At 41.7% G+C, this 26034-nt stretch overlaps 2 protein-coding genes across 3 annotated transcripts in view; one reads left to right on the forward strand and one right to left on the reverse strand.

Annotated features, from left to right (window-relative positions):
- The window catches only part of TTC13 (tetratricopeptide repeat domain 13), a 141983-nt gene extending 129720 nt beyond the window's left edge, over positions 1-12263 (reverse strand). For both annotated transcript variants that reach the window (XM_006874160.1, XM_006874159.1), the window contains exon 1: positions 11967-12263. In XM_006874160.1, the coding sequence (XP_006874222.1) occupies positions 11967-12243 (277 nt within the window). In that variant the 5' untranslated portion in view covers positions 12244-12263. The remainder of the gene's footprint in view (positions 1-11966) is intronic.
- A 231-nt stretch (positions 12264-12494) lies between these two features.
- Positions 12495-26034, forward strand: part of ARV1 (ARV1 homolog (S. cerevisiae)) — a 19684-nt gene continuing 6144 nt past the window's right edge. Inside the window, 3 exon segments of the mRNA XM_006874161.1 lie at positions 12495-12693; positions 20859-20978; positions 23680-23833. Coding sequence (XP_006874223.1) covers positions 12520-12693; positions 20859-20978; positions 23680-23833 — 448 coding nt within the window. The 5' untranslated portion in view covers positions 12495-12519.

Consider the following 26034-nt stretch of genomic DNA (forward strand, 5'->3'; position numbering starts at 1 on the left):
CTGGAGCGGCTAGAAGAATAAAAGATACCTCTTGAAAGAAAGACCTGCAGGAAAAATGGAGGCAGATGGGTTGTTACTATAAGAACAAACAAATCACTTCCCTAGAAAACATCAAGGCAAGTGTCCAGGTCCTCTCAACGCAAACCCCCTTCCAAGACTAAGACTCAATGGAAATGCACGCTCTGATTGGTGACCACCCACATCACCAACGGGGGGAAATAGGGTAAAAGCAGCAATGAAACGGCAAGCTAAGCCCTACAATGTTCAGTGGACTTCTGTGGACCCAGTTGGGCACCTGGTTGGCAAGCAGTGTGAGGAGACCTGGGGACTCTTGGGCCCAGAGTCAGTGGCATGGCCACGGAGGACTCGAGAGGCGAGTGGAACTACCGGCTGACGGGAAGAGAGGGCATGTGCACAGGAGCGCCCACACTTGCAGATGATACCCACGTGACCTGGACCGGATGATCGGAGCTCAACCAGGAGAAGAAAGAAGAGAGGGAAAAAAAAGTGAGCTGATACAATCTGATGAACTTGACCTATATCTATGGAGCAGCAACTCAAAAGAAGGAACAAATCCCTACAGCAAGAATCAGTCCCACCCCCTCCACACACAGAGTGGACAGAGATGAGCAACTTGGACATTGGATACTCAAATGGTGAGGGGGGTACTACAAAGGCAAGAAGTGACTGGCTTACAAGCTTTCAAGAGGGAACCTAGTGCTAGGGAGCATGGAGGAGGGCAGAATCTCCAGTGGGCACCATTCAATCTGTCTGGGTGGAGCTGATGAAAGGAAATACAGATGGGTAACTCGTGAGTCTGTAGTGAATAACGCTTATCAGGACGGATTATGAGGGTTGGAAATGCAAAGATAGACGTTTTGGAACAAGGAAGGGAGTGATTAATTCTATAGGCTAGGAGCGGAAGTCTCTGGGACCATCAACGGAGAAGGGCCGAGAGCGGGACCCTATGCAGAGAAAGAGAGATGCCTGAGATGGAGACAGAGAGGATGACGTGGAGTGATGAAGCGGCTGGGGACTTTGGATCCAGAGAGGGAAAGGGACTGTGGGCTGAAAACTGGGGGGTGGAGGGGGAAGTGTAGGAAGCGGGTTTCTGAGATATACCCTTTGGGTGGTTGAGGATGCATGGAGGGGATTGGAACCATGGCAATGAGATGATGTATGATGGAAGGAATGTAAAACTAAAGTTCTCTCATGTAAACTATCATATAATTCATAATAAAACATTAATTAAAAAAAGGCAATATAACCTTAAAAAAAAAGCTGTCTATAAGTAACATATCAAAAAGATGGAGACAGCCTAAATGCCCAGCAATAGAATGGTTAAACTTTACACCTACATAATGGAATACTACAAAACACTGAAAAATAATGATGAATCTGTGAAACACCTCACAACCTAGCTGAACCTGGAGGACATTATGATGAGTGAAATTAGTCAATCAGAAAAGGACAATTGTAAAAATCTAAAAAAAAAAAAAAAGTTTTCTAGTTTTCTTGATAAAAGAAACATTTGTCTTTGATGGTTGGGGTGGGGGAATTATTCATGGGCTAGAAGACAGACACAAGTTAACACAGGGTGACCAGGCAGGCACTATACAAGAGAAAAGTTAGCAGGGGAAAGATGAAGGTAGCAGGAGACACAGTAAGGAATGCAATGGGGTCCTGGTGTGGCGCTGAGGGTTAATACGCTGAAATGCAAAGTTGTTTGAACCGCAGGGTTGTCGGTTCAAGCTCACCAGCCGCTCCTGAGAAACCCTGTACAGGATTGCTATGGGTCAGCGGTTCTGAACAACAGAGGTAAATGCTGTTAACGTTTGGTACATAGAGCAGATTGTACCATGTAACTAAGCAAAGCATATGATTTGTTGAATGTAAAACTGATGTTCCACTATATAAACTTTCACTCAGTTCACAACAAAAAGTTGAAATAATAATAATAATAATAAAGCTAATGAGCATATACCAAAGGCCATCATTTCCAATAACCAAAACAATGGGCTTAAACATAGCAACCATCATGAAGATGGCACTAGACAGGGAACATTTTGTTCTGTTATACATAAGGTTGTCATAGGTCAGAGCTGACTGAATGACAACCACTAACAATCTTCTCCATAGGGTTCATGGTACAGAAAGCTTAAAACCAGAGGGCTTTCTGAAATGTGCTATTCAGTTAGCAAAGGAGGTGAACATCCAACTCGTCACAGCAGCCAGAAAACAATCTACAATCTGTCCACCTCTACAGAGCCAGGCTCTTCAATCAACTCAGTCACTAACATGCGTCTTAATAAAAAGAATGGAAGAGCTCTGTCTCAAAACAATATATGATGATAAAACCAAAGAATCAGAACAAAGGTTAAAAAAAGGATAAAGCAAATACAAAACCTTAAGAATTATCACAGTTGTTATGACTAAGCACATAACTGGCTTTTAACTTCCTAATTGTTGCTGTTGTTGTTCAGTGCCATATAGTTGGTTCCATCTCATAGAGACCCTGTATTGGATTTCCGAGGAGCAGCTTATGGGTTTGAACCACCAACCTAGTGGTTAGCAATCCAGCACTGATCCTACAGAGCCATAGACAGAACAAAAACAGAGACAGCTCTCATTAGAAAAGACTCCCTCTACTGGTTCCCTGAGGTTACCATGCCTACAAACATGTTGTTGTTTTTGTTAAGTGCCATCGAGTTGGTTCCGACCCATAGCGACCCTGTACAGGGTTTCCAAGGGTGTAAATCTTTACGGGAGTAGAAAGCCTCATCTTTCTCCCGCAGCTCTGGTAGGAGCTCTGGTAGCGTAGTGGTTACGAATCGGGCTGTGAACTCCAAGGTCAGCAGTTCGAAACTACCAGCGGTTTCACGGGAGAAAGATGAGGCATTCTGCTCCCGTAAAGATTTACAGCCTCGGAAACCCTGCACAGGGTCACTATGAGTCGAAACCGACTCCACGGCACATAACAACAACAACTGGTTCCCTGTTTCTAAATCACAGCAACAACAGAAAGCATCCTCCTTTACAGATTAAGATTTCTTGGTTAAGATACCATATATTCTGACCATTTGTAAGTCTTACTAACCTTTTTCTAGTAAATGCTGTTGTTGTTGTGATTAAGCACCTTTGAGTTTGTTCCAACTCATAGCAACCCTGTATAGGGTTTCTGAGGAGCTGCTGGTGGGTTTGAACTGCCGACCTTGTGGTTTGTAGTCCAGTGCTGATCCTATGGCACCACACCAGGAGCTACAAATTACTACAACTACTGAGTCAGAACCAACAAGACAAGACGTAACATAAAGATATTAAGAATACAACGACATTATTTAGGAGTAGAAAAAAAATCTAGAGAAGGCAGTAAAATAAAATAAATTTGCTATCTTTATTGCCTTTCAAATGAGAAAAACACATTTTTGTAACAATTGATAGAAATGCACATCTGAACCATAAAAATATCTTTTAAACTGTAAAGACCATATGTTGTTGTTGTTGTGGGCCGTTGAGTCAGCTGTTGTGTGCCAAGAGCAGCTGGTGGGTTTGAACTGCTGACTTTGTGGTTATCAGTCCAGTGCTTATTCTACAGAGCCACACTAGGACTCGAAGAAATACAAGATATACTTCCTACAAGACAAATGTCATATTTTAATGATATGCAGTGCAACTTTGGAGTCCTGGTGTTCACACTGTAGGATAAGCACTGGACTGTAAGGTCAGCTAGAATTGCAAGGTTGGCAGTTCAAATCCACTAGGCCACTCCTTGGAAATCCTATACAGGGTCACTATGAGTTGGAACTGACTTGATGGCACTTAACACCAATAGTGCAGCTTTAGTAAAAACAACAGAGGAGAGAACCTATATTCTTAAAACCAATGAGCAAGTTACATCTTACCTATGCCTTAATTACCTATGCCAGATAAGAGTCCCAGGACTCCTGGTGTGGCACTGTGGGTTAATGTGCTGGACTGCAAAGTCAGTTTGAGCCACAAGGTCAGGGTTCAAGCTCACCAGCCGCACCTTGGAAACCCTATATGCCAGCTCCACGGCACTCAACTAAGAATCCCTAAGGTCTTGGTGTGGTGCTGTAGGCTAGGCACTAGACCACTAATTGCAAGGTTGGTACTTCAAACCCACCAACTGCTCCTCAGAAACTCTATACAGGATCTCTGTAAGTCAGAACAAGAAGCTCTGGTAGCGTAGTTACGAATCGGGCTGCTAACCACAAAGTCAGTAGTTTGAAAATATCAGTCATTCCAAAGGAGAAATATGAAGCTTTCTGTTCCTATAAAGATTTACAGCCTCAGAAACCCTATGCAGGGTCACTATGAGTTGGAACTGACTCTACGGCTACCACAATCAACACTCATGAAAGCAACAGTCAAGAAATCAACATACTCCATTATGTACTTTAAAGTCTTTAAAGTGTTAAAGAGCAAAGAGATCACTTTGAGGACTAAGGTGTGCCTGATCCAAGTCTTGGTATCTTCAATGACCTCATATGCATTAAGAGTTGGACAATGAATAAGGAAGTCAGTGGAAGAATCATGCATTTGAATTATGGTGTTAATGAAGAATATTGAAAGTATCATGGACTGTCTGGCCTGCCTTTGCCCTATTTACACTGATGCGGCTCCCACCAGCAGTTAACTGTGGCCCTACAATCACTGGAGGGTTCTGTCTGATGGAAATATAAATATAGCTCATCAGATGCTCAGCTTTAGACCCAGCAGTCTTGGTGTGGTGCCGTAGGATAAGCAGTGGATTGCTAACCACAAGGTCGGCAGTTCAAACCCACCAGCCACTCATCAGAAAGCCTCTACCAGGTCGCTGAGTGGGAATGGACGCTACAGCTCGTAACAGCGTTTGCATCAGAAGGCTCCAGGAAGGCTCGTGCTGCTGAGCTCACCTCAGTACAGGGGCTGGTTCCACAGGGAAGGGCTGTGACTGGGTGCTCAAGATGAGGACAGCTTGATTCAGGAGTGGTAGGTGAGGTCAGGTCCACTGGATTCTGAAGAACTTGTGCACTGAGGATCCTGGCGCTTATCTAGATTGTACCGGGGTTCAGAACACGGAACCTACGCTGCCTCTGAGGCCAGGTTATGCTTAGCTGTACAGCTCAATCTGTTCTTCCTAAGACAGAAATGGATGAGGGCAGTTTTCAGAGTCTAGCTTGCTGGAGTCCTGGTGTGGTGCTGCAGGATAAACACAGGACTGCGAACCATAAAGTCAAAGGTTCCAATTTATCAGCCGCTCCTAGGAAACGGTCACCCTGAATCAGAAATGACTCTAGGATACTTAACAACAGCAGTTCCTATGTAGTTGTGCAGGGTGGGGAAGGAGAAACAAAGTTATTTCAGGAACTCTATCACAAAGGCTGTCCTTTGTCACCCTGCAGCCAGCAAAGCAAAGGGAAATAGCCGGAGCCACAAACAGCATAAGCAGCTGGCTGTATAGCATTGGCAGACAAATGGGTCTAGCTAATTAAAAAAAGAAAAGAAACAAAAACACACACACCTACTGAGAGATACATGCTGCACATTTGCAATAGTACATTTCAAATTCCTACCAAAAATAAAAAAAAAAAAAAAAAAATAACTAATACTTGGGGCAGAGGAAAAGAAAACAGAAAGCCTTAGAATATTTTATTCAATCTCTGTAGTCGAGAATACCAGATAGTGGTCTCTGTACATGGAGAAGAGAGGGTTCTTTCAGTTGTCTAGTTTATAAAACATGTTGTCTGTCGTTATCTAGTGGAAAAATATAAACAAACCAGAGTTGGCCCACAAGTATGGTTAAGGGCAGTCCTGCTGTAATGCTACAGGATAAGCACTGGACTGCGAACCATAAAGTCAGCAGTTGAAAACTACCATCTGCTCCTAGGAAACCATGTACAGGGTCACTATGGGTCAGAACTGACTCGACAGAACTTAACAACAACAACAAAGTGAGAGAAAGATGAGGCTTTCTGCTTCTTTAACTATTTACAGCCGTGGAAATGAGCCGGAACCGACTCAATGGTACTTAACAACAACAAATAGAAAAGAGAAAGGCATTTTTACTCAATATGTACCATGCAAGGGGGCTTCAAAAGGTTCATGGAAACATAGAATTAAAAGTGAAATTTTTCCATGAATCTGTGAAGCCCCTTGTATGCTAGTAAATACTATACTAAAACTTGGGGGCTAAGAGCAAAGGCTTTGCTTGAAGTCTGTTCATGACTCTATGACCTAAGGAAAGTGACAGTCTCATTGTCTCTCTTTCCTCATTTGAGAAGAGCAAAGTAACAACTCAGCAAGGTAGTCACTATTATGAATACGAGTGATATACAGCAAGTACTCTATCTATTAGGGTAAGTCAAAAAGTATTACTATGAAATCATAGCAAATTTAACTAAAAAAATATAAAAATGCGCGGCTACTGTTTCTTAACATATCCTCCATCTAGGTCTACCCACTTGTAAGCAGTGTTTCCAACTCTCTAATCCTTCCTTTGACACAGTTCCAGCAGCAATCGGCTGGCTCACCTGTAGCAACAATTGTGAGAATGGCACAGGACAAGGCAGTGTTTCATTCTGTTGTGCAGAGGGTTGCTATAAGTCAGAATCGACTCAAATCGACCTACCAACAATAAAAATCCTCCCTTGAAGAATTCCGGAAACAGCAGTTTTGGCATCTTTGTTGTTGTTATTAAATGCCGTTGAGGCGGTTTCAACTCAGCAACCAGTTTAGGGTTTCTGAGGAACAGCTGGTGAGTCTGAACCATCGACCTTGTGGCTCAAAGCAACCTTGGGGTCCTGCATTATCCTACAGTGCCACTCAAATCATGTTCCTTTTAAACGTTGAGTTTTTGCAACAAACAGTCTGAAGGGGAAAATTAGGGTTGTAGGTTGGATGCCATACGTTTCCCAGCAAAGTAACCAGAGGACAACCCTTACTACCCGTGGAGACTGTAGCAAGTGCATTCTCAGTAAGGAAAAAAATTCCTTGGTCTAACTCGTACGGTCTTTTTCTCTCCGATGTAACTTCCAATTTTCTTACAACTTCTTCCTAATAAACCGCCATGATCATCCTGTGTCCTATGAGAAAATCTATCAAGATTACCCCTTTGAAGTCCCCAAAATAATCATCAGAACCTTCTGAGCCAAATTCTGATATGAACTCATCTTTGAGGTTTTCCAGATCTTCCTTAAAACACTTGATCCATCTAAAAACTGTTGTTTTTGAAGAAGCATTCCTGTAAGTTTACTGCAATTCTTCAATGATTTGGTAAAATGTCCATTTGAGTCTTATTAAAAATTTGAGATCAGCAATGGCCTCAAAATAGTTATTTCCATGGCACAAAAAGTATCTTTTTTAAAAAAAAAGCATATTTTTTTCAAAAAAGCACTCTATCCAGACTGCTATTGTTGTTAAGTGCTGAAACCAACTCATAGTGAACCTGTATAGGGTTTCCAAGGAATAACTAGTGAACATGAACTACCGACCTTGCAGTCTAGCACATGAACCCACAGCGCCACACCAGGACTCCTATTCAGACTAAGACTAGTGAATTACTGAGAGAACTTGTCTGCAGTCATTCATTCATCACAGAGACATGTTTATACATGTTTTGGTAGGAATAAACACATGCATGAATTGGGACCCTAGTAGCAACTTTTGATTTACCATTGTCCTTGGCTATTTAATCCAACCTTGTTGTTGTTGGGTGCCATCAAGTCAGCTCTGAGTCATGGCACCTTTATACACAACAGAACTAAATGGCCCTGGTCCTATGCCACCCTAAGGATCACAGGTGTGTTCAAGTCCATTATCATAAGCACTGTGCTTTCTGAGTGCCTTCCCAGCATTATATTAGAAAGTATTCTGTGGTGATCCAGAGGGATGTCCTTAGTTAATGGTCAGAAGATGAACAAATCTTTTCCTAGTCTGTCTTAAGTCTGGAAGCTCTGCTGAAACCTGCTTACCACGGGTGACCCTAAAGTTATTTTGAAATACCACTGGCACGCTGTTATTAAGTGCCATTGAGTTGGTTCCGACTCATAGTGACCCTGTATAGGGTTCCCAAGGAGTCGGCTGGTGAGTTTGAACTGCCACCCTTGAGGCTTCAAAATGCCTTGTGGCCCAATGCATTATCCCACACACCACACCAGAACTCCTCCAGTGGCACAGCTTCCAGCATTACAGCACCATTCAAGCCACTACAGTACAGTGATTGCCTACGTTAGGTAACAATGTCTTCAATTTAGAGGAAGCAATTTATGCAAAGATAGGTTACTAATTTGCTCAGAGTCAAGAGAAAGGGAAACAGATCACCATTCTTTTCCCATTACTCAATGCTGGCCACTTCAGAACTCACTCGATGTCACTTAACAGCAGCAAGATAAGGTCTACTACAATGTAAAGAAGTTACAAAGCTCGTTCTTGACATCAAGGAGCTCTGGTAGCGTAGTGGTTACGAATCAGGCTGCTAACCTCAGGGTCAGCAGTTCGAAACTACCAGCTGTTCTGTGGGAGAAAGATGAGGCTTTCTGCTCCCATAAAGATTTACAGCCTTAGAAGCCCTGTACAGGGTCGCTATGAGTCGGAACAGACCCATGGCACATAACAATAACAACAAATCTTGACATCTCATCTCAAGTTGTCTCTCTAGGTGTGTTGTTGTTGTTGTTGTTAGGTGGCATCGAGTCATTTCCAACTCATGGCAATCTGGTGTACAACAGACCAAGCACTGCCTGGCTCTCACAGGCTTTGCTGTTGAAGCCCACTGTTACAGCTACTAGGGCAATTCAACTCACTGAGGGTCTTCCTTTATTTCACTGACCCTCAACTTTACCAAGTATGATGCCCTTCTGCCATGAGGCAAAATCTCACTATCCTTGCTTCTAAGGAACATTCTAGTGTACTTCTTCCAAGGCAGATTTTTTTTTTCCATTCTTTTGGAAGTCCAAGGTATATTCAATACTCTATGCCAACATCACTCAAATACATCAATTCTTCTTCCCTCTTCATTGTCCAGCTTTCACATGCTTGAGGCAATAGAAATTACCATAGTTGGGTCAGGTGTACCTTAGATCTCAAAGTGACATCTTTGCTTTTGAACACTTTAAAGAATTTTCTCAGCAGATCTGCCCAATGCAATGTTGTTTAATTTCTTGACTGCCACTTCTATGGGTGTTGATTGTGGTTTGAAGTAAACTGAAACGCTTGACAAGTTCAATATTTTCTGTTTATCATGATGTTGTGAGGATTTTTGTCTTGTGTAGAGGTGCAATCCACACTGAAGACTACTGTCTTTGACCTAAATTAGTACGTGCTTCAAGTCTGTACTTTCAGCAAGCAAGGTTGTGTCATCTGCGTTATCACAGGTGGTTAATGAATCTTTCTCCATCCAACTTCTTGGATTATTTGCTCAGCATACAGATTGAATCAGTATGATGAAAGGCCACAACCCTGACACATATCTTTCCTGACTTTAAACCATTCATTATCCCTTATTCTGTTCTAATGACTGCCTCTTGGTCTGTGTAAGGGTTCCTCACGAGCACAATGAATGTTCTGGAATGCCATCCATAATTTGTTTTGATCCACAAAGTTTAATACCTTTGCATACTCAATAGAACACAGGTTAACATCTTTCTGATACGCTTGGCTTTCAGTCAAGATACTTCTGAAGCTGGCTTGAATTCCTGGAAGCTCCCTAGCGATACACAGCTGCAACCATTTCTAAATTATCTTCAGCAAAATTTTACTTTTGGTAGATAATATTACTTGATAATTTCCACATCCCATACATAGCATCACCTTCTTTGAAATGGACACATAGATGTGTCTCTTCCAGTCAGTTGGCCACATAGCTGTCTTCCAAATTTCTTGGCATACAGTAAGCACTTTCAGCATTGCATCTATATGTTGAAACATCTCAACTGGTATTCCATTAATTACTAGATTCTGGTTTTTCAGCAATGCCTTCAGTGCAGGTTATACTTTTCCTTCAGTGCCATTGACTCTTGATCATATGGTACTTGCTGACATGGTTGAATATCAACTAATTCTTATTAGTACAGTGACTTGGTACCTTCCACCTTCTTTTGATGCTTTCGTAATTGTTTAATATCTTGCCTAGAGAATCCTTCAAAATTTCAGGTGAAGACTTGAATTTTTCTGCAGTTCTTTCAGCATGAGAAATGCTGATTGTGTTCTCCTATTTTGGTTTTCTAACTCCAGGGTTTTGCACATTTCATTGTAAAAGTTCACTTGGCTTTCTTGAGATACCTTTTTAAGTCTTCTGTTTGGCTCCTTATTTCATCATTTCTCCCATTCACTTTAGCTACTCTGTGTTTCAAGAGCAAGTTTCAGAGTTTCCTCTGATATTATTTTGGTCTCTCTTCCTTTTTTTTTCCTTTTTAAAGGCCTTTTTCTTTCTTCATGTAAGATGTCTTTGATGTCATTCCACAATTCATCTGGTCTTTCATCAATAGTATTCTATGCATAAAATATATTCTTGAGATGGTTTCTAAATTCAGGTGGGATACACTCAAAGTCATACTTCGGTTCTCTGGAATTGTTTTATTATCTTCAAACTGAATTTGTGTATGAGCAATTGAGCAATTCAATTACAGTCAACCTTTGGAGTCCTGGTGTGGTGCTGTGGGTTAATGCACTGCATTCATGGGCTGCGAAATCAGTTTGAACCTCAAGGGAGGCAGTTCAAGCTCACCAGCTGCTCTTCAGGGTCAAAATCAACTCGAAGGCACTTAACAACAACAGTCAACTCCTAGCTTTATTCTGACTGAAGATTTTGAGCTTTTCCATTGTTTTTTTCCACCCAAACCAAGCTATAGTTTGGTTGTCCTTTAAGTCGTTAAAAATTCTTTCCAAAAAACCGTTGGTCTTGCGAAATTCCATCATGTCATTTCTCTAGATGTTGTTGAGTGCCGTCAAGTCAACTCTGACTCATAGCGACCCTATATGAGATGCCAAGGAGCGAATGTTGGGCTTGAATTGCCGACCTAATTTCTCCAGGTTGTTTTTAAGTACTGTCAAGTCAGTTTTGACTCATAGCGACCCTGTGCATAGAGTTTCCCAGGAGCAGCTGGTGTGTTTGAACTGCTGACCCTGTGGTTCACAGTCCTGTGCTGCTGCTATAGCGCCACCACAGGTACAAAATTATAAATATCGATGTCTGTCCATAAAAGCAACCAACCAACTCCTAATGAATTGGTAGGCCCAAAAGATAGTGAAGGGTTATTTTAAAGATGAACGATCCACTACACAACTTCAAAACACTTACACATGTGGTATGTTTTGCTCCTGTGTAGCATCTTGTCTCGGTACACTGTGAGGAACCATGCACTATATCCTAAGGACGGATATATACAGGTTTCTAATACACACAGGCTTCCGATAACTAGGGGTCTGACAGCCCGCAGGGTTCTCTTCCTCCTTTGGTCAACACACCTGAGGGATTGCAGGTCAATCTTAACTGGACGCGAGCTGTCAACCAGCAAGTAAGATGGACTTGCTCTTTTGTTACATTGTTTCTTCCATAGATCCAGTTCTTAGAGGGTGTGTTTTAACAAGACATTAATCCAGAATGTCAGGAAACCCGGTTTCCAGACCGAAAATGGCCCAGGCAGCTACCCTGTGGGCCCAAACCCCGGTTCCGCCCAGTCTCTGGCGCATTGCCACGGCACTGGGCCCGCGGCGGACTCTGACTCCGGAGGGTGAACCTGAGCTCCAGGAGCACGCTGTCCGCTGTCTTTTCCATTCATCGCCTTTCCCGAAAAGAGAGCCAGAGGAGGCTCCGTGGAGACGTGCGTGGAGGGAGCGACGGGAATCGGCTGCGGCACAGCCCCCGCGGCTCGGCTCCCGGCTCGTCGCCTCCCGCCGGAGACCGCGCTCCAGCACAGCCGGCCCCCGGTCTCTACGCCCGGCCCTGGCTGCCCGATCTCACTCACCGCCGCACTCCGCCGAGTATTGGTCCCCCCAGTCCCGGGACTGTGGGTTGCAGCCGCCGCCGCCGCCGCCCGCAGGGGCCTCCTGCTGCTGCCGGTGCTGCAGCTCCTGCTTGAGTAGGGACAGCGGAGAGTAGTACTCGGTGGCCAGAGCCCCCGGGTGCAGCTCGGCAGGCAGGGCCCCCAACAGCAGCAGCAGCACCAGGAGGCGCTGGGCAGAGCCGGCGGCGGGCACAGCGCCGCCCCAGCCCCAGCCGCAGCAGCAGCCGGCAGGTGCCATCTTCCCTCAAGGCGCATGTGTATGTGCCCCTCTTCCCGCACTCCCGCCTCCCGCCTGCAAGCCGTCGTGGGGCAGGTGAGCCGTGGGAAGGTGGGGCGGGAACAGAGAGGCGGCGTTGCCTTCTGGGAATTGTAGGCACAGCTCCGTGAGAGTCTCGCTCCTTTCCAGTAGTAGGACTACGCGTCCCAGGAAGCAACGCGCGGCGAAGGCCTTCCGCTCGCGCGCACTTGCGTTTCCACGCCGCTGAGTCGGAAGTCTCTAGAGCAGTTGAGGGAAATGGGTACCGGCGGGCGGAGCGGGCCGCGGCCAGGGAAAGGGAGCGCGGAGGGGGCGGCAGCGACTCCTACTGCCGCCTCGGCCTCCTACCAGTACAGGTGCATCGAATGCAACGAGGAAGCGAAGGAGCTGTACCGAGACTATAATCACGGTGTGCTGAAGATAACCATCTGCGTGAGTTGTCTGGGGTATCCTTGGGAAGAATATGGCCAGGCGGGACTTGGGTACCGCGAGAGGCAATTGGATCTGTATTCGCTTTTTAAGACAACAAAAATCTCCAGTCTTCAGTTCTATTCTTGACAGCCTTGCCCGAGATCCGTGGAGCCTTTGCAGGCTTTCCTACAGTGATCGCGAACTCGCAGCCTCGGCGTTGTTCTCACTGAGCAAGCGCGGGAAATAGAGCGTTTTACAGATCGGGTTCAAGTGACATTTGGGCTCCTGTCAAAGCTGTTTCGTTCTTTGCTAGTGTATTTTGCCACACAAATGTTACCCATCTTCACTCCCCACAATACTCCTGGAATACGTTTTTTGTTTTTGTTTTTTAAAGTTTCTCTCATTGTACCTATAAAACATATGTTGTGAGCAGAGCTCTGTAAGGCACTGGTGATACAAAAACCAGAAAAGAAGAAATAAAAGTTATGCATTCAAGCTGTGTTTTATGTTTTGTTGATCAGTGCTGTCGGGCCGGTTCCTACCTATGGGTACCCCGTATCAGGTTCCCAAGGAGCGGCTGGTGGGTTTGAACCGCTGACCTTGCAGTTGACAGTTAAGTGCTTATCGTACAGAGCCACACCAGACCTCTAATCTTACGTTTTGCCAGTCCACAAAATGGGAGGTTCTTTTGGGGACATTAGCAAAAAATCTGTATATAATCAATTTTTGTCCCATTTCTGATCTTTTGATGTTATAGTAGTAACTCTTCTTAGAAAATTATTACGATTCTGGCTGCTAACCTCAAGGTCAGCAAGCAGTTCGAAACTACCAGCGGTTCCACGGGAGAAAGATGAGGCTTTCTGCTCCTCTAAAGATTTACAGCCTCGGAAACCCTGTACAGGGGTTGCTAGGAGTCGGAACCAACTCCACGGCACATAACTACCATCATCACCACCAGTAAAGTACAAGGAGTCCTGGTGTGGCACTGTAGGGTGAGCACCCAACCACAAGGTTGGTTTGAATTGCAAAGTTGGCAGTTCAAACTCACCAGCTGCTTCTTGGAAAGCGTATAACAGGTTCTACGAATCGAACCAACGCACTTAATAACAACAGTAAACTTTACAAGGGAATTGATAGAATTTGAGTGCATATGTGTCTACTCCATGGTCAACCACTATAAACGCTGGCACAGACGCCCACGATTTCCTGGTCTTCTCTTAGTGGGTTCTCTCATTTGGCAAAATTTCCACTCAAGTTAAATCTAACCTAGTCTGTCCCTGTGCATCTTAACATGGTTATTGTTGTTGTTAAGTACCATTGAATCGGTTCCGACTCATAGGAAACCAGTATAGTGTTTCCTAGGAGTGGCTGGTGAGTTTAAACCACTGATCTTATGATTCAAACCGACCTTGAGGTTGAGTGCTTGTCCAATGGCATACACCAGGACTCCAAGATTACTGGGGGGAAAGACCTCTAGACTCAAATACTCCCGTAATGCTATCTGGTAATCACATGACATTTCCATAGCCCGTTCACACTCCTCCTCTGTGGACAGTCATAACAGAACACAACACAGTTACTAAAAGTAGACATCTCACAAGATGGTGTTGTGCTACATTTGTTTGGTTTTTCTTTTCTGGTGGTTTTCTTCCTGACATTGAAGGTAAAGTAAAGGCAGAAGGAGAGAAAATGGAGAGCATGTAAAGAAGCACTTAAGGGAAGAGTAAATAATAGACTGAATAAGGAAAAATTAGATTTAAACTGATGGAGAGGAAACCAGCAGACATTAATAACTTCTCAGTGTTTTTAAAATATAGTCAGTATGCTTAGATGGCAAGATGGGGAAAGTATATCACAGAACACCAGAAACTGCCTCTTCTACTGGCCTTGTGCGACCTAGTGATTGTCCCTTCATAGCACTTATCAGACCATATTATAGTAGCATGTTTATTTATCTCTTGCCCCCTCCCCTCAAGGACTGTAAGATAGAGACTTAAGTTTCAAGGTTGATATCTAGCACTTTGGGAGTGCCTGATCTATAGAAATAGCTATGTAAAGAGAGTTACTGCTTTGAATGTAATAGCCACTCCAAAAGTATTTGTCAAATAAATGAGGGCAAATAGAATAACTGAACTACTTTGTCTGCAGGTGCTTGTTTCTCCTTATCTCCTTCTAAAAATGGTCTCAACCCGCAGTCTCAGACTTGTGATGGTGTCTGAAGATAGATTTTAAAGAACTTTGAAAGGACATAGTGAGGACCCTTGACTTCTTAGTCTGTGTTTTATTAAAAATGAAGTAGCATCTCAGATCATGTAATCGTGACTGTATAAAGAAAACAAGTGTTCTCCATATCAGTAGCACAGCAAGAGGCTCTTTCAAACAGCTTCCTATCATAAATATAGAATTTCTGATTCTGTGGCTTCAGTTTAGACACTGGCTTGGTCTTTGCTCTGATAAAGATATTCAGAATAGTAATTCTTTATGCCTCTGTTTGGTTGTTGTTGTTGTTAGGTACCAGCGAGACTGTTTTGACTCATAGCCACCCTGTGTACCAAAGAATGAACTACTGTCTGGCCCTACACTATCTTTACAACTTTTGTTATCTCATTATTGCAGCCGCTGCTTCAGTCTGTCTTGTTGAGGGTCTTCCCCTTTTTGCTGACCCTCTACTTTACCAAGCATAATGTCCTGTTTGTTAGCAAAATTCATTTATTTTTATAAAGTCCTGAGAGGAATATTTTAATATGTACCATTACATACTCCACACCTTATTACCTATATCTTCCAGGCATGTGTTCCTGCAATTTTTGGATAAGACGCCTTCAGAAATGTTACTGTGTACTTCCTTTAATTGTATATTCTTTAGACGCAAATTTACTTCATGTCTCTTTTATAGAGTTCAATCATTTAAAAAAAAAAAAAAGGTGAAATGAAATATTACCAAGAAACCAGATCATACTGATATTTTACAGTACTTGGTAAAATTGAGGAATTTATTTATTACATCTGTTTATGTCTCACCTTATACAAGTATACAGACCTTGTGTTCATGTGCATCTATAGCACTTAGTTCATAATTAGACTGTATTGTTGTAACTGTGGTATCGTGTAACCTCCAACTCATAACTCCTTATATATAGTAAAGTGAAACAAACACTGGTCCTGAGCCGTTCTCACAATTGTTGTTACAATTGAGCCCATGACTGCTACCACTGTGCCATCCATCTCATTGGGGGTCTTCCACTTTGTAGCTGACACTCCACATTACCAAGCATGATGTCTTTCTCCAGGGACTGGCCCCTCCTGATAATATGTCCTAAGTATGAGAGTCGAAGTCTCACCATCCTAGCCTCTAAGGGGCATTCAAGCATAATGTTCTTTTCCAAGCACTGGTTCCTCCTAGTAATGTGTCCAAAATACATTAAATAAATCTTGTTATCCTCACATCTCAGGAACATACTGGCTGTACTTCCTCCAAGACAGATGGGGTTTTTCTTCTAGCAGTCCATAGTACTTTCAATATTGTTTACCAAAACCATTATTCAAAAGCTTTGATCCATTTAGTTGTTGTTGTTAGGTACTGTCATGTTGGTTTCAACGCATAGTGACCCTATGAACATAGCCTGGTCCTGTGCCATCCTCTCAGCTGGTACACTTGAGCCCATTGCGGCTGCCATTGTGCCAAGCCATCTTGGAGGTCCCCCTCTTTTTCACTGACCCTCCACTTTACCAAGCATGATGTTTTCCTCCAGGAAATTGGCCCCTCCTGATAAAATATCAAAAGTATGAGAGACGAAGTCTCGCCATACCAGCTTCAAAGGATCATTCTGACTGTACTTTTTCCGATACAGATTTGTTTGTTCTTCTGGCAGTCTGTGATATTTTCAATCTTCTTCTCTAGTACCATAACTCAAAGGCTCAGTTCTACAGTCTTCCTTATTCACTGTCCAACTTTCACATGCATATGAGGGTACTGAAAATACCATGGCTTGCATCAGGTGCACCTTAGTCCTCAAACTGACATCTTTCTTCTTCAACACTTTAATGAGGTCTTGTGCAGCAGATTTGCCTAATGATATAGTCATTTGCTTTCATGACTGCTGCATCATGTGTGTTGATAGTGGATTCAAGCAAAATAAAGTCTTTGACAACTTCAGTCTTTTCTCCATTTATCATAGTGTTTTTATTGGTCCAGTGGTGAGCGTTTTTGTTTTCTTTACACTGAGGTGCAATTCATACTGAAGGCTGTGGTCTTTGATCTTCATTGGTAAGTGTTAAGTTGTGTTTGCTTTCAGCAAGCAAGGTTGCGTCACCTGCATATCGTAGGTTGTTCATTGAGTCATCCAATCATATGTCATGTTTTTCTTCATATATTCCAGCTGCTAAGATTATTTGCTCAGCATACAGGTTGAATAAGTATGGTGAAAGAATACAACCCTGACACACTTTTCCTAATTTTACACCATTCGATGTTCCCTTGTTCTGTCTGACATCTGCTACTTGGTCCCTGTGCAGTTTCCTCATGAGCACAATTAAGTGTTCCGGAATACTCATAGTTGGCAATGTTGTCCATAGCTTGTTATGATTCACACAATTGAAAACCTTTGCATAGTCAGTAAAGCACAGGTAAACATCTTTTTGGTATTCTCTGCTTTCAGCCAAGATCCATCTGATGTCAGCAATGATATGCTTCGTTCCACATCCTCTTCTGAATCTGGCTTGAACCTCTGGAAGGTCTATGTCAATGTATGGTTGCAGCCATTTTTAAAATTATCTTTATCAAAATTTTACTTGCATGGGATATCAGTGATATTGCCCAATGATATCCACATTCCGTTGGGTCACCTGTCTTTGGAATGGGCACAAATATGACCCCTTTCTGTTAGTGGGCCAGGTAGTTGTCTTCCAAATTTTGTGGCATAGAGTGATTGCCTCCTGCATCACATCAGTTTGTTGAACGATTTCATCAATTCCTGGTGCCGTATTCTTTGCCAGTGTTTTCAGTGCACTTTGAACTTCCTCCTTCGGTATCACTGGTTCTTGATCATATGCTACCTCTTGAAATCGTTGAACACGGGCCATTTCTTTTTGATACAGTGACTCTATATTTCTTCCATATTCTTCTGATGCTTCTGCATCATTCAGTGTTTTGCCCATAGAATCCTTCTATATAGTAAGTCAGGGCTTGACTTTCTTTCTTCAGTTCCCTCAGTTTGAGAAATGCTGCGCATGTTCTTCCCTTTTGGTTTTCTAACTCCAGGTCTTTGCACATTTCATTATGATATTTGACTTTGTCTTCTTGAACTGACCTTTGAATTTTTCTGTTCAGTTCTTTTACCTCGTTTATTCTATTTGCTTTAGCATCTCTACACTAGAGAGCAAGTTTCAGTGTCTCTTCTGACATCCGTTTTGGTCTTTTCCTTCTTTCTTTTCTTCTTAATGACCTTTTGTTTTTTTCCGTAAAATGTTCTTGATGTCATCCCACAACATTTCTGATCTTTGGTCTTAAGTGTCTAATGCATCAAATCTTTTCATCAGATGATCTCAAAATTCAGGTGGGATATATTCAAGGTTGTATTTTGTCTTTCGAGGAGTTATATTTTAACTTCCTTCAGCTTCAGCTTGAATTTGCATATGAGCAACTGATGAGCTATTCCATAATCTGTTCCAGGCCTGGTTTTGGCAGATGATATAGAGCTTTTTTACTGTGTCTTTCCACAGATGTCAGTTTGATTTCTGTGTATTTCATCTGGTGGGGTCCATCTTTTATGTTATTTTAAAAAAGTATTTGCAATCAACAAGTCATTGGTCTTGCAGAATTCTATTATGCAATCTCCAGCATCATTTCTATCACCAAGCCCATATTTTATAACTACTGATCCTTCCTCTTTGTTTCCAGTCTTTACATTCCAATCACCAGTAATTATCAGTACATCTTGATTGCATGTTTGATCAATTTCAAACTGAAGAAATTGGTAAAATTATTCTATTTCATCATCACTGGCTTTAGTGTTTGGTGCATAAATTTGAATAATAGTTGTATTAACTGGTCTTCCTTGTAGATGAACGGATATTATCCTATCACAGACAGTGTTGTACTTTAAGACATCTTCATATGTTCTTTTTGATGATGCATACGACACATTCCTCTTCAATTTGTCATTCCCAGCATAGCAAACCATGTGATTGTCAGATTCAAAATGGCCAATACCAGTCCATTTCAGCTCGCTAATACCTAGATATCAATGTTTATGTGTTCCATTTCATTTTTGACAATTTCCAATTTTCTTAGGTTCATACTTCACACAGTCCATATTCCAATTATTAATGGATGTTTATAGCTGTGTCTCTTCATTTTGAGTTGTGCCCCATCAGCAAAGGAAGGTTCTGTTCGCATCATAATAGTCAAAACTACCTTGAGGAGGCTTCTCTTCCGCAGTAATCTTCTGAGTGCTTTCCAGCCTGAGGCATTCATCTTCCGGAACTATATCTGACAATATTCTGATGCTCTTCTTCGTTTTTCATTATTCAGTATTCAGGTGCTATCTGACAGTGTTGCACTGCCATTCATAAGCTTTCCAGTGGCTAAACATTCAGAATTAGTCCGTCACTCCTTCTTCCTAGTCTGTCCTCATCTGGAAACTCATCTGAAACTTGTCCACCATTGGTGACCCTGTTGGCATTTAAAATACTTGTGGCATAGCTTCCAGCATCACATTAGCATATAGGCCACCACAGTATGGCAAAGTGACAGACAAGTCGTGGGTCCGTTTTATTTTGAAGTGATGGAGTATCTCTCTTCCTAGGTCACGCTATGACTAGAAAACATACTATGTGTTGTAACATTGGGAATAAATCTTTCTTTCTTTCTTTTTTTTTTTACATATGTAGTACAGGATTAATATTCTTCAATACGCTTCCTTCTTTTAGCACTTTGATCATGACTGTATGTTTGCACACCTGTGACCTTTAGTTCTAGGGGTATTCAGAATGCTTTAGGTTTGAATTGTAGCAACCTCCAAGTTCTGTTCTGGGGAGTTGTAGCCTTGTTGCTACTATTATTGTTTCATATGCCACACTTGTAATGAGCTTGTTCTTGTATGTTGTTGTTAGGTGTCACTCCAGTTGATTTCAAGTCATAGGGGCCCTAGGTGACATCTAAGTGCCTCCCTGGGTTTTCTTGACTGTAGTCTCTGGAAGCAGATAGCCAGGTCTTTGTCATCAAAGCTGTTGGGTGCAATGCACAACCTTTTTTTTATTTTGGTTAGCAGCTGAACTCAAGTATTTGCCCCACCAGGGCTCCTTTGTTTTTGTATAGGTGTTGAGTTTGTACTCGCCTGCACCTGCTGTGGCGCTGTAGGATCAGCATTATACTGGTTGGTAGTTCAAACCCACCAGCTGCTACTCCTAGGAAACCCTATACAGGGTTGCTGTGAGTCGGAACTGACTCGAAGACAACAACAACAACCTTTGCAGAACTGTGCTCTAAATTAGTTTTGGGGTTTGGGTGTGGGGAATGCCTTTTTAACAGGAACTGCTGCAAGTCATGGGACCTTTATTTTGATAACCAAGAGCCAGTCTGTACAACCAAATTCCTTATACCCAACCCAGCATTCTCCTGTTTCTCTGTATTCTCAATTTTTGTGGAAAGAAAACCAGCTTCCTTAGTATTTGCCATCCCAGGATTGTTGGCACGGTCTTAAAGTATAATATTCCTTACCCACTTGTAGCGAGCTCATCTTCAGAAGCTCTGGGTGCATTTGTATAAACTTTTCTCCAAACTGTGTTTCAGGAACCACAAAGTTGGGTGCCATTTAGTCAGGAGAAAACAATTCATTGATAAAAATGCATTATAGATTTATTTATTTTAATCCCTACAAACTGAAATTCGAATTGTTAGGAAAACTTTCCTGCCTAAAATTAGTTTTTAAAATAAACTCTCTCTGTAGTTTCTTTAACATGAGATGGAAGCATTCATATTTCCAGCCTTCAAGATTATATGTGTGATTTTAAAACCACTTATGTAGATGAGTCTATAGTATCTGAACGGATGTGTATTTAAATAAATGCTAATTATATGGCTATAGTGCTTTACAAGTCCAAAAGAGACTTTGCTGTTTTCAAATCCTTTAAGATTTTAAAATGTTTGAGTTTGCTTGTTCTAATATTATCTTGCATTATTTCAGAACTCCTGCCAGAAACCTGTAGACAAGTATATCGAGTATGATCCTGTTATCATCTTAATTAATGCTATTTTATGCAAAGCCCAGGCCTACAGGCATATTCTTTTCAATACTAAAATAAATGTAAGTTTTAATCATTTTTCTGTTTTTTATTTCACTTGATAATGCTTTTCCATTTTAAGAGGATAATAATTTTGAGCAGAATTAGAGTATTATTTTAAAAAAGAAATTCTAACTTAACAGTATACCTTTTTTCTCAGCCTATCTAGATGGTTCTAGAAATAGCAGATGTTGATTTTTAAAAGGTACTCAGTGTTTAGTGAATACTTAAGGATATGATGACTGGCATGAAACTGACAAAGTATCATTTGTATTAACCTTTAAGTAGAGTACCTCTTGAAACAGACACCAATTATTTTGAGTAGAATAAAATTAAATATATCAAAGTAAGGAAAGAATGGTACCTGAAAGAAGTAAGCAAATATTAAATGACAAATATTTTTAAATGCAATTTATTATATTTTACACTCTGCAATTAAGGGAAGGTGCTACAGAAACAGCAACATTGAGTTTAATCAGAAAAGTTCTCATTTGTAAAGCCGTATTTTAAAAAAATTATACATTTAGTGTATTGAAGTTTGAATGCATATAGTTTAATTATTTTTGTTGTTGTGTGCTGTCGAGTCTGTTGCGACCCTGTATGGGATTTCCCAGGCTGTATATCTGTATGGGAACATAAAGCCTTATCTTTTTCCCAAGGAGTGGTTGGTGGGCTTGAACTGCTGACCTTGTGGTTAGTAGCCCAGCCTGTAACCCACTATGCCACCTGGGTTCCTAATAATGTGGGTAGGTTTAACAAATAAAAAATAGAACATTTATTTCAATTTGAAAATTAGATAAACAGCAAATAAGTTTTTAGTGTAAATATATCCTAAATATTGCATGGAATATGCTTATATGAAAAAAATTAATTTGTTCTTTATGTGAAATTCAGATTTAAGTGAGTGTCTTGTATTTTTGTTAAATCTGCCAACCCTAAATTTGGACTACCATGGCTAACTTACTGTATCTCTTCCCCATTTAAATAACCAGGTGATGTGCCTTGGAGTCAGTTCTGACCACTATGCTACCAAAGCTCCTTAAATAACTAGAGCAGTGTTAAAATGATAAGGGCTCTGATTCTCCAGTGTTGCTCCACCTTAGAATCACGTGGGGGACCTGGGGGGGAGGGCGGGCAGGGGCTGTATCAGATTTATACAACTGCTTCCATCCCCCACTTTATGCTGGCAGAAAGTTTAGTGCCCAGGTGAAATATTTAGGGAAAAAAACGGGTATTCTTTTTCCCCTAGTATTTTTTAAATTTAGCCAGAAGTTCAGACTCAATAACTTACAACTTAATAATTGCTCTTTTTCAATATAGTTTGTCCCCGATTTACAACATACTCAAGTTATAGCGAACTATGTTTATGACCATCCCTTTTTTTTCTTTTGTACGTGGTGTTGTTGAAAATATGCACTGAACAAAATGTTGCAGTTCGTAATTTGCTGATTATCAATATCATTCTCAGAGTCCTGGTGTGGAGCTGTGGGTTAATGTGCCAGACTACAAAGTCGTTTGAACTGCAAGGTCGGCAGTTCAAGCTCACCAGCCGCTCCTTGGGGTCACTAGGGGTCAGAACCGACTGACCGCACTTAACAACAACAACATTACCATTCTCAGATATTCACTTGCACATTTTCAGTGTTAGGATTTACTCATCAAAACAGGCATATAGCAGCCTCTGGCGTGATCATCAATGACGTCTGTGTTGCTGTTGGGAGTTGGTAATGGATAGAAAGTTGGGCAATGTTCAACTCTTAACAACATACGAAAACTGAACTGCACATGTGCCCGACAGATGCTAGACCTACTTTATTGTTTATAATACTGATGCCGACAAATAAAGATCAGATGTATAAAGCTATTTATAATAAATGGCAATAATAGAGAAAACTTAAGAAAAATAAAAGGTATGTTAACATCAGACCCGACATAGCGACAGTCATTGGAATGGAACCTCATCATAAGTTGGAACCATCAGTTTCTGGATTTATACTCATTCCAGGGGCATTTTTTACTTCTTCCCGATTTAGGAGCTCTGGTAGTGTAGTGGTTATGAATTGGGCTACGAACTGCAAGGTCAGCAGTTCGAAACTACCAGCTGTTCCACGGGAGAAAGATGAGGCGTTCTGCTCCCGTAAAGATTTACAGCCTCGGGGACCCTGTACAGGGTCACTATGAGTCGGAACCGACTCCACGGCACATAACCAACCAACCAACCCGATTTAGGTCAGACCACCTTCTTGCGAAGGACCATGAAGTCTTCAGATTAAATCTATTCTTATTTCTCCTTTCACCTATATATGAGTCACATAAATCCTGTGCTTGATTCTGTGTATAAAATTGACTTCAAAAACATAAATGAACTGTTATTTAAAGCAGTAGTTCTTAATTAGAGTGTACATTAGAATCCCGTTGGCATTGTTCCCAAACATGCATGTCTAGGTCCTAATGCCAAAGATTCTGAACTGGGGCCTGAATTGGGGCTGGAGCCTAGGCATTTGTATTGTTAGAACTGTGATTCTGAGGGACATTGCTGATTAAGAACCACTGATTTACAGAATGAATGCAATTAGGCACTTGATTTTACAGTTGTGAATTTGAAAACTACAACATGGGACATTCTTCAAAATTATAAATATTTAATTCTATTTCATATTTACAGGCACAAACATAAGTAAACTTTTCTTTCCAATTGAATGGCAACATCTTTTTGCTTATCAGATCCATGGAAAACTCTGCATATTTTGTTTGCTTTGTGAGGCCTACCTGAGGTGGTGGCAGCTTCAGGATTCAAGCCAGAACACCGATCCTGATGACCTGATCAGATATGCTAAAGAGTGGGATTTCTATCGAATGTTTGCCATTGCTTCTTTAGGTAAGAAGAAGCCATGCGTTCTGTTCTTAATCAACAAGTTTACTGTTCTGAATAAAACTAAGACACATGGACTTAATAATTGCTAAGGAGCTAGTGAATACATGATTTGAGGCAGAACTTTCAGCTCTACTGCTAACCTGCTAGGGCATGGGGGGTATTCAAAACTCTTGTTGTCTGTCAAGTGGACTATGACTCAGGCGACCCATGTGTATCAGAAGAACCGCGCATAGGATCTCCAGTGGCTGGGACCTTTGGAAGTAGAACGCCAGACTGTTCTTTTGAGGCACCTCTGCATGATCTCAAATCTCCAAGCTTCAGTTTGGCAATGAAGTGCTCAACCTTTATCGCCACCCAGTGATTGGTTATGTTTATCAGATTAGAAGTTCCAGAAACTATTTGAAACATAATATTGTTGTTAAAGATTTTGATAACTAATTTCTGGCTGTCCCATTTGAAAGTCACCTAGGACCTGTCTTTATTACAACAGGCTAACAATTGCCAGACACAGGTCATTACTAAGATAATGCTGTGTGTGTAATAAGAAAAAGTAAATTAGCTGCTCCTCTAAATTTCTTAAGTTCAGGAATTGCTTTTCTTTGAGTTTGGATCATTCTTTGCCTCAAGTTAGAATTGTGTTGCATTAATTTATGCAACTATTTTATTACTTTGAAGTCACTGCTAAATGCAAGGTGGGCAGTTCATACCTACCACGTGTTCCTCAGAAACCCTGTAGTGTCGCTGTGAGTCAGAACTGACTTGACAGCACTTAACAACACCATCTTATTACTTACTGGTTTCCATGCTTCTCCTCTTTTAGATTCTCTGATTGTACTAAAGCATTTTAGTGATGCACAGTCTCTAGCCCATTCCAGTGCCATTATATTTCTGGACAGTGTTTTCTCTATCACCTACCTTCACTCCCCCTGACTGGGTCATCCATCCCCATAGCTTTAAAATTCATCTGTATGCTGAGAATTCAAATACACGTATGTGACCCAGACCTTGTCTTGAGCCAGACTCTAGATCCATCTGCCATCTCATCATCTTCACTTGGATAATAAATCGCCATATCCCAAACCAAGCCTCCTAATCTCCCTGCCTCTACCCACCCACCTCGCCACCACCCCACACATAAATTCCAAATCGGTTCTACCACAGCCTCTCGCATCTGTTACAGGTAACTCCATTCTTTTAGTTGTTCAAACCAAAACACCTTCTAGTCTTGTTGCCTCTTTCTTTGATACCCCGCAATCATATAATCAACAAATATTATTGTTGTTGTTGTTGTTGTTAAGTGCCATCAAGTTGTTCCAACTCATATTGACCTTGTATAGAGTTTCCAAAGAGCAGCTGATGAGCTTGAACAGCCAACCTTGCAATTCAGACCTGCCTTGCAGTCCAGTGCATTAGCCCACAACATCACACCAGGACTCCAGAAATGCTATTGCTTCTACCTTTAAAGGAGTCCTGGTGTGGCGCTGTGAAATAAAGCACCAGACCACAAGTCTGATTTGAACCACAAGGTCAGCAGTTCAAGGTCACCAGCTGCTCCTTGGAAACCTTATTCAGGGTCACTGTGAGTTGGAACTGACTATGGCGCTTAACAACAACTACTTCTTCTACTTTTTAACCCCTTCATGCTATGCACATGATCTCTCACCTAGGTAACTGCAGTAGCATCCTTGTTTGTAACTTGGTTCCCAGTAGTCAGTAGCATAGAGCAGCTGTTGTAAAGCAAGTCTAGTCGTATGACAGCTCTGTGATAATATACTAGCTCCTCATTTCACTCAGAGTCAAAGCTGGAGTCTTTACAGTAGCCTTGTTGTTAATTGCCATCGAGTCGGTTCCAACTCAGTGACCTTGTGTAGGGTTTCCGAGGAGCAGCTGGTGAGTTTGAACCACTGACCTTATGGTTCAAACCAACTACAGTGGCTTACAAGACCCTCCATGACCTGCCCTCCCCCAATTACTCTCTAAAGTTATCCATTTCCACCATCTCTTCTTTGACCCAGCCTCTAATTTTTTTTTAATGTTTTATTGTGAATTATATGATAGTTTACATGGGAGAACTTTAGTTTTACATTCATTCCATCGTATATCATCTCACTGCCATGGTTCCAGTCCCCTCCATGCATCCTCAACCACCCAAAGGGTATATCTCAGAAACCCGCTTCCTACACTTCCCCCTCCTCCCCCCAGTT

This window comes from Chrysochloris asiatica, unplaced genomic scaffold, assembly GCF_000296735.1.
Source record: "Chrysochloris asiatica unplaced genomic scaffold, ChrAsi1.0 scaffold00265, whole genome shotgun sequence".
In the NCBI taxonomy this organism is placed as follows: Eukaryota; Metazoa; Chordata; class Mammalia; order Afrosoricida; family Chrysochloridae; genus Chrysochloris; species Chrysochloris asiatica.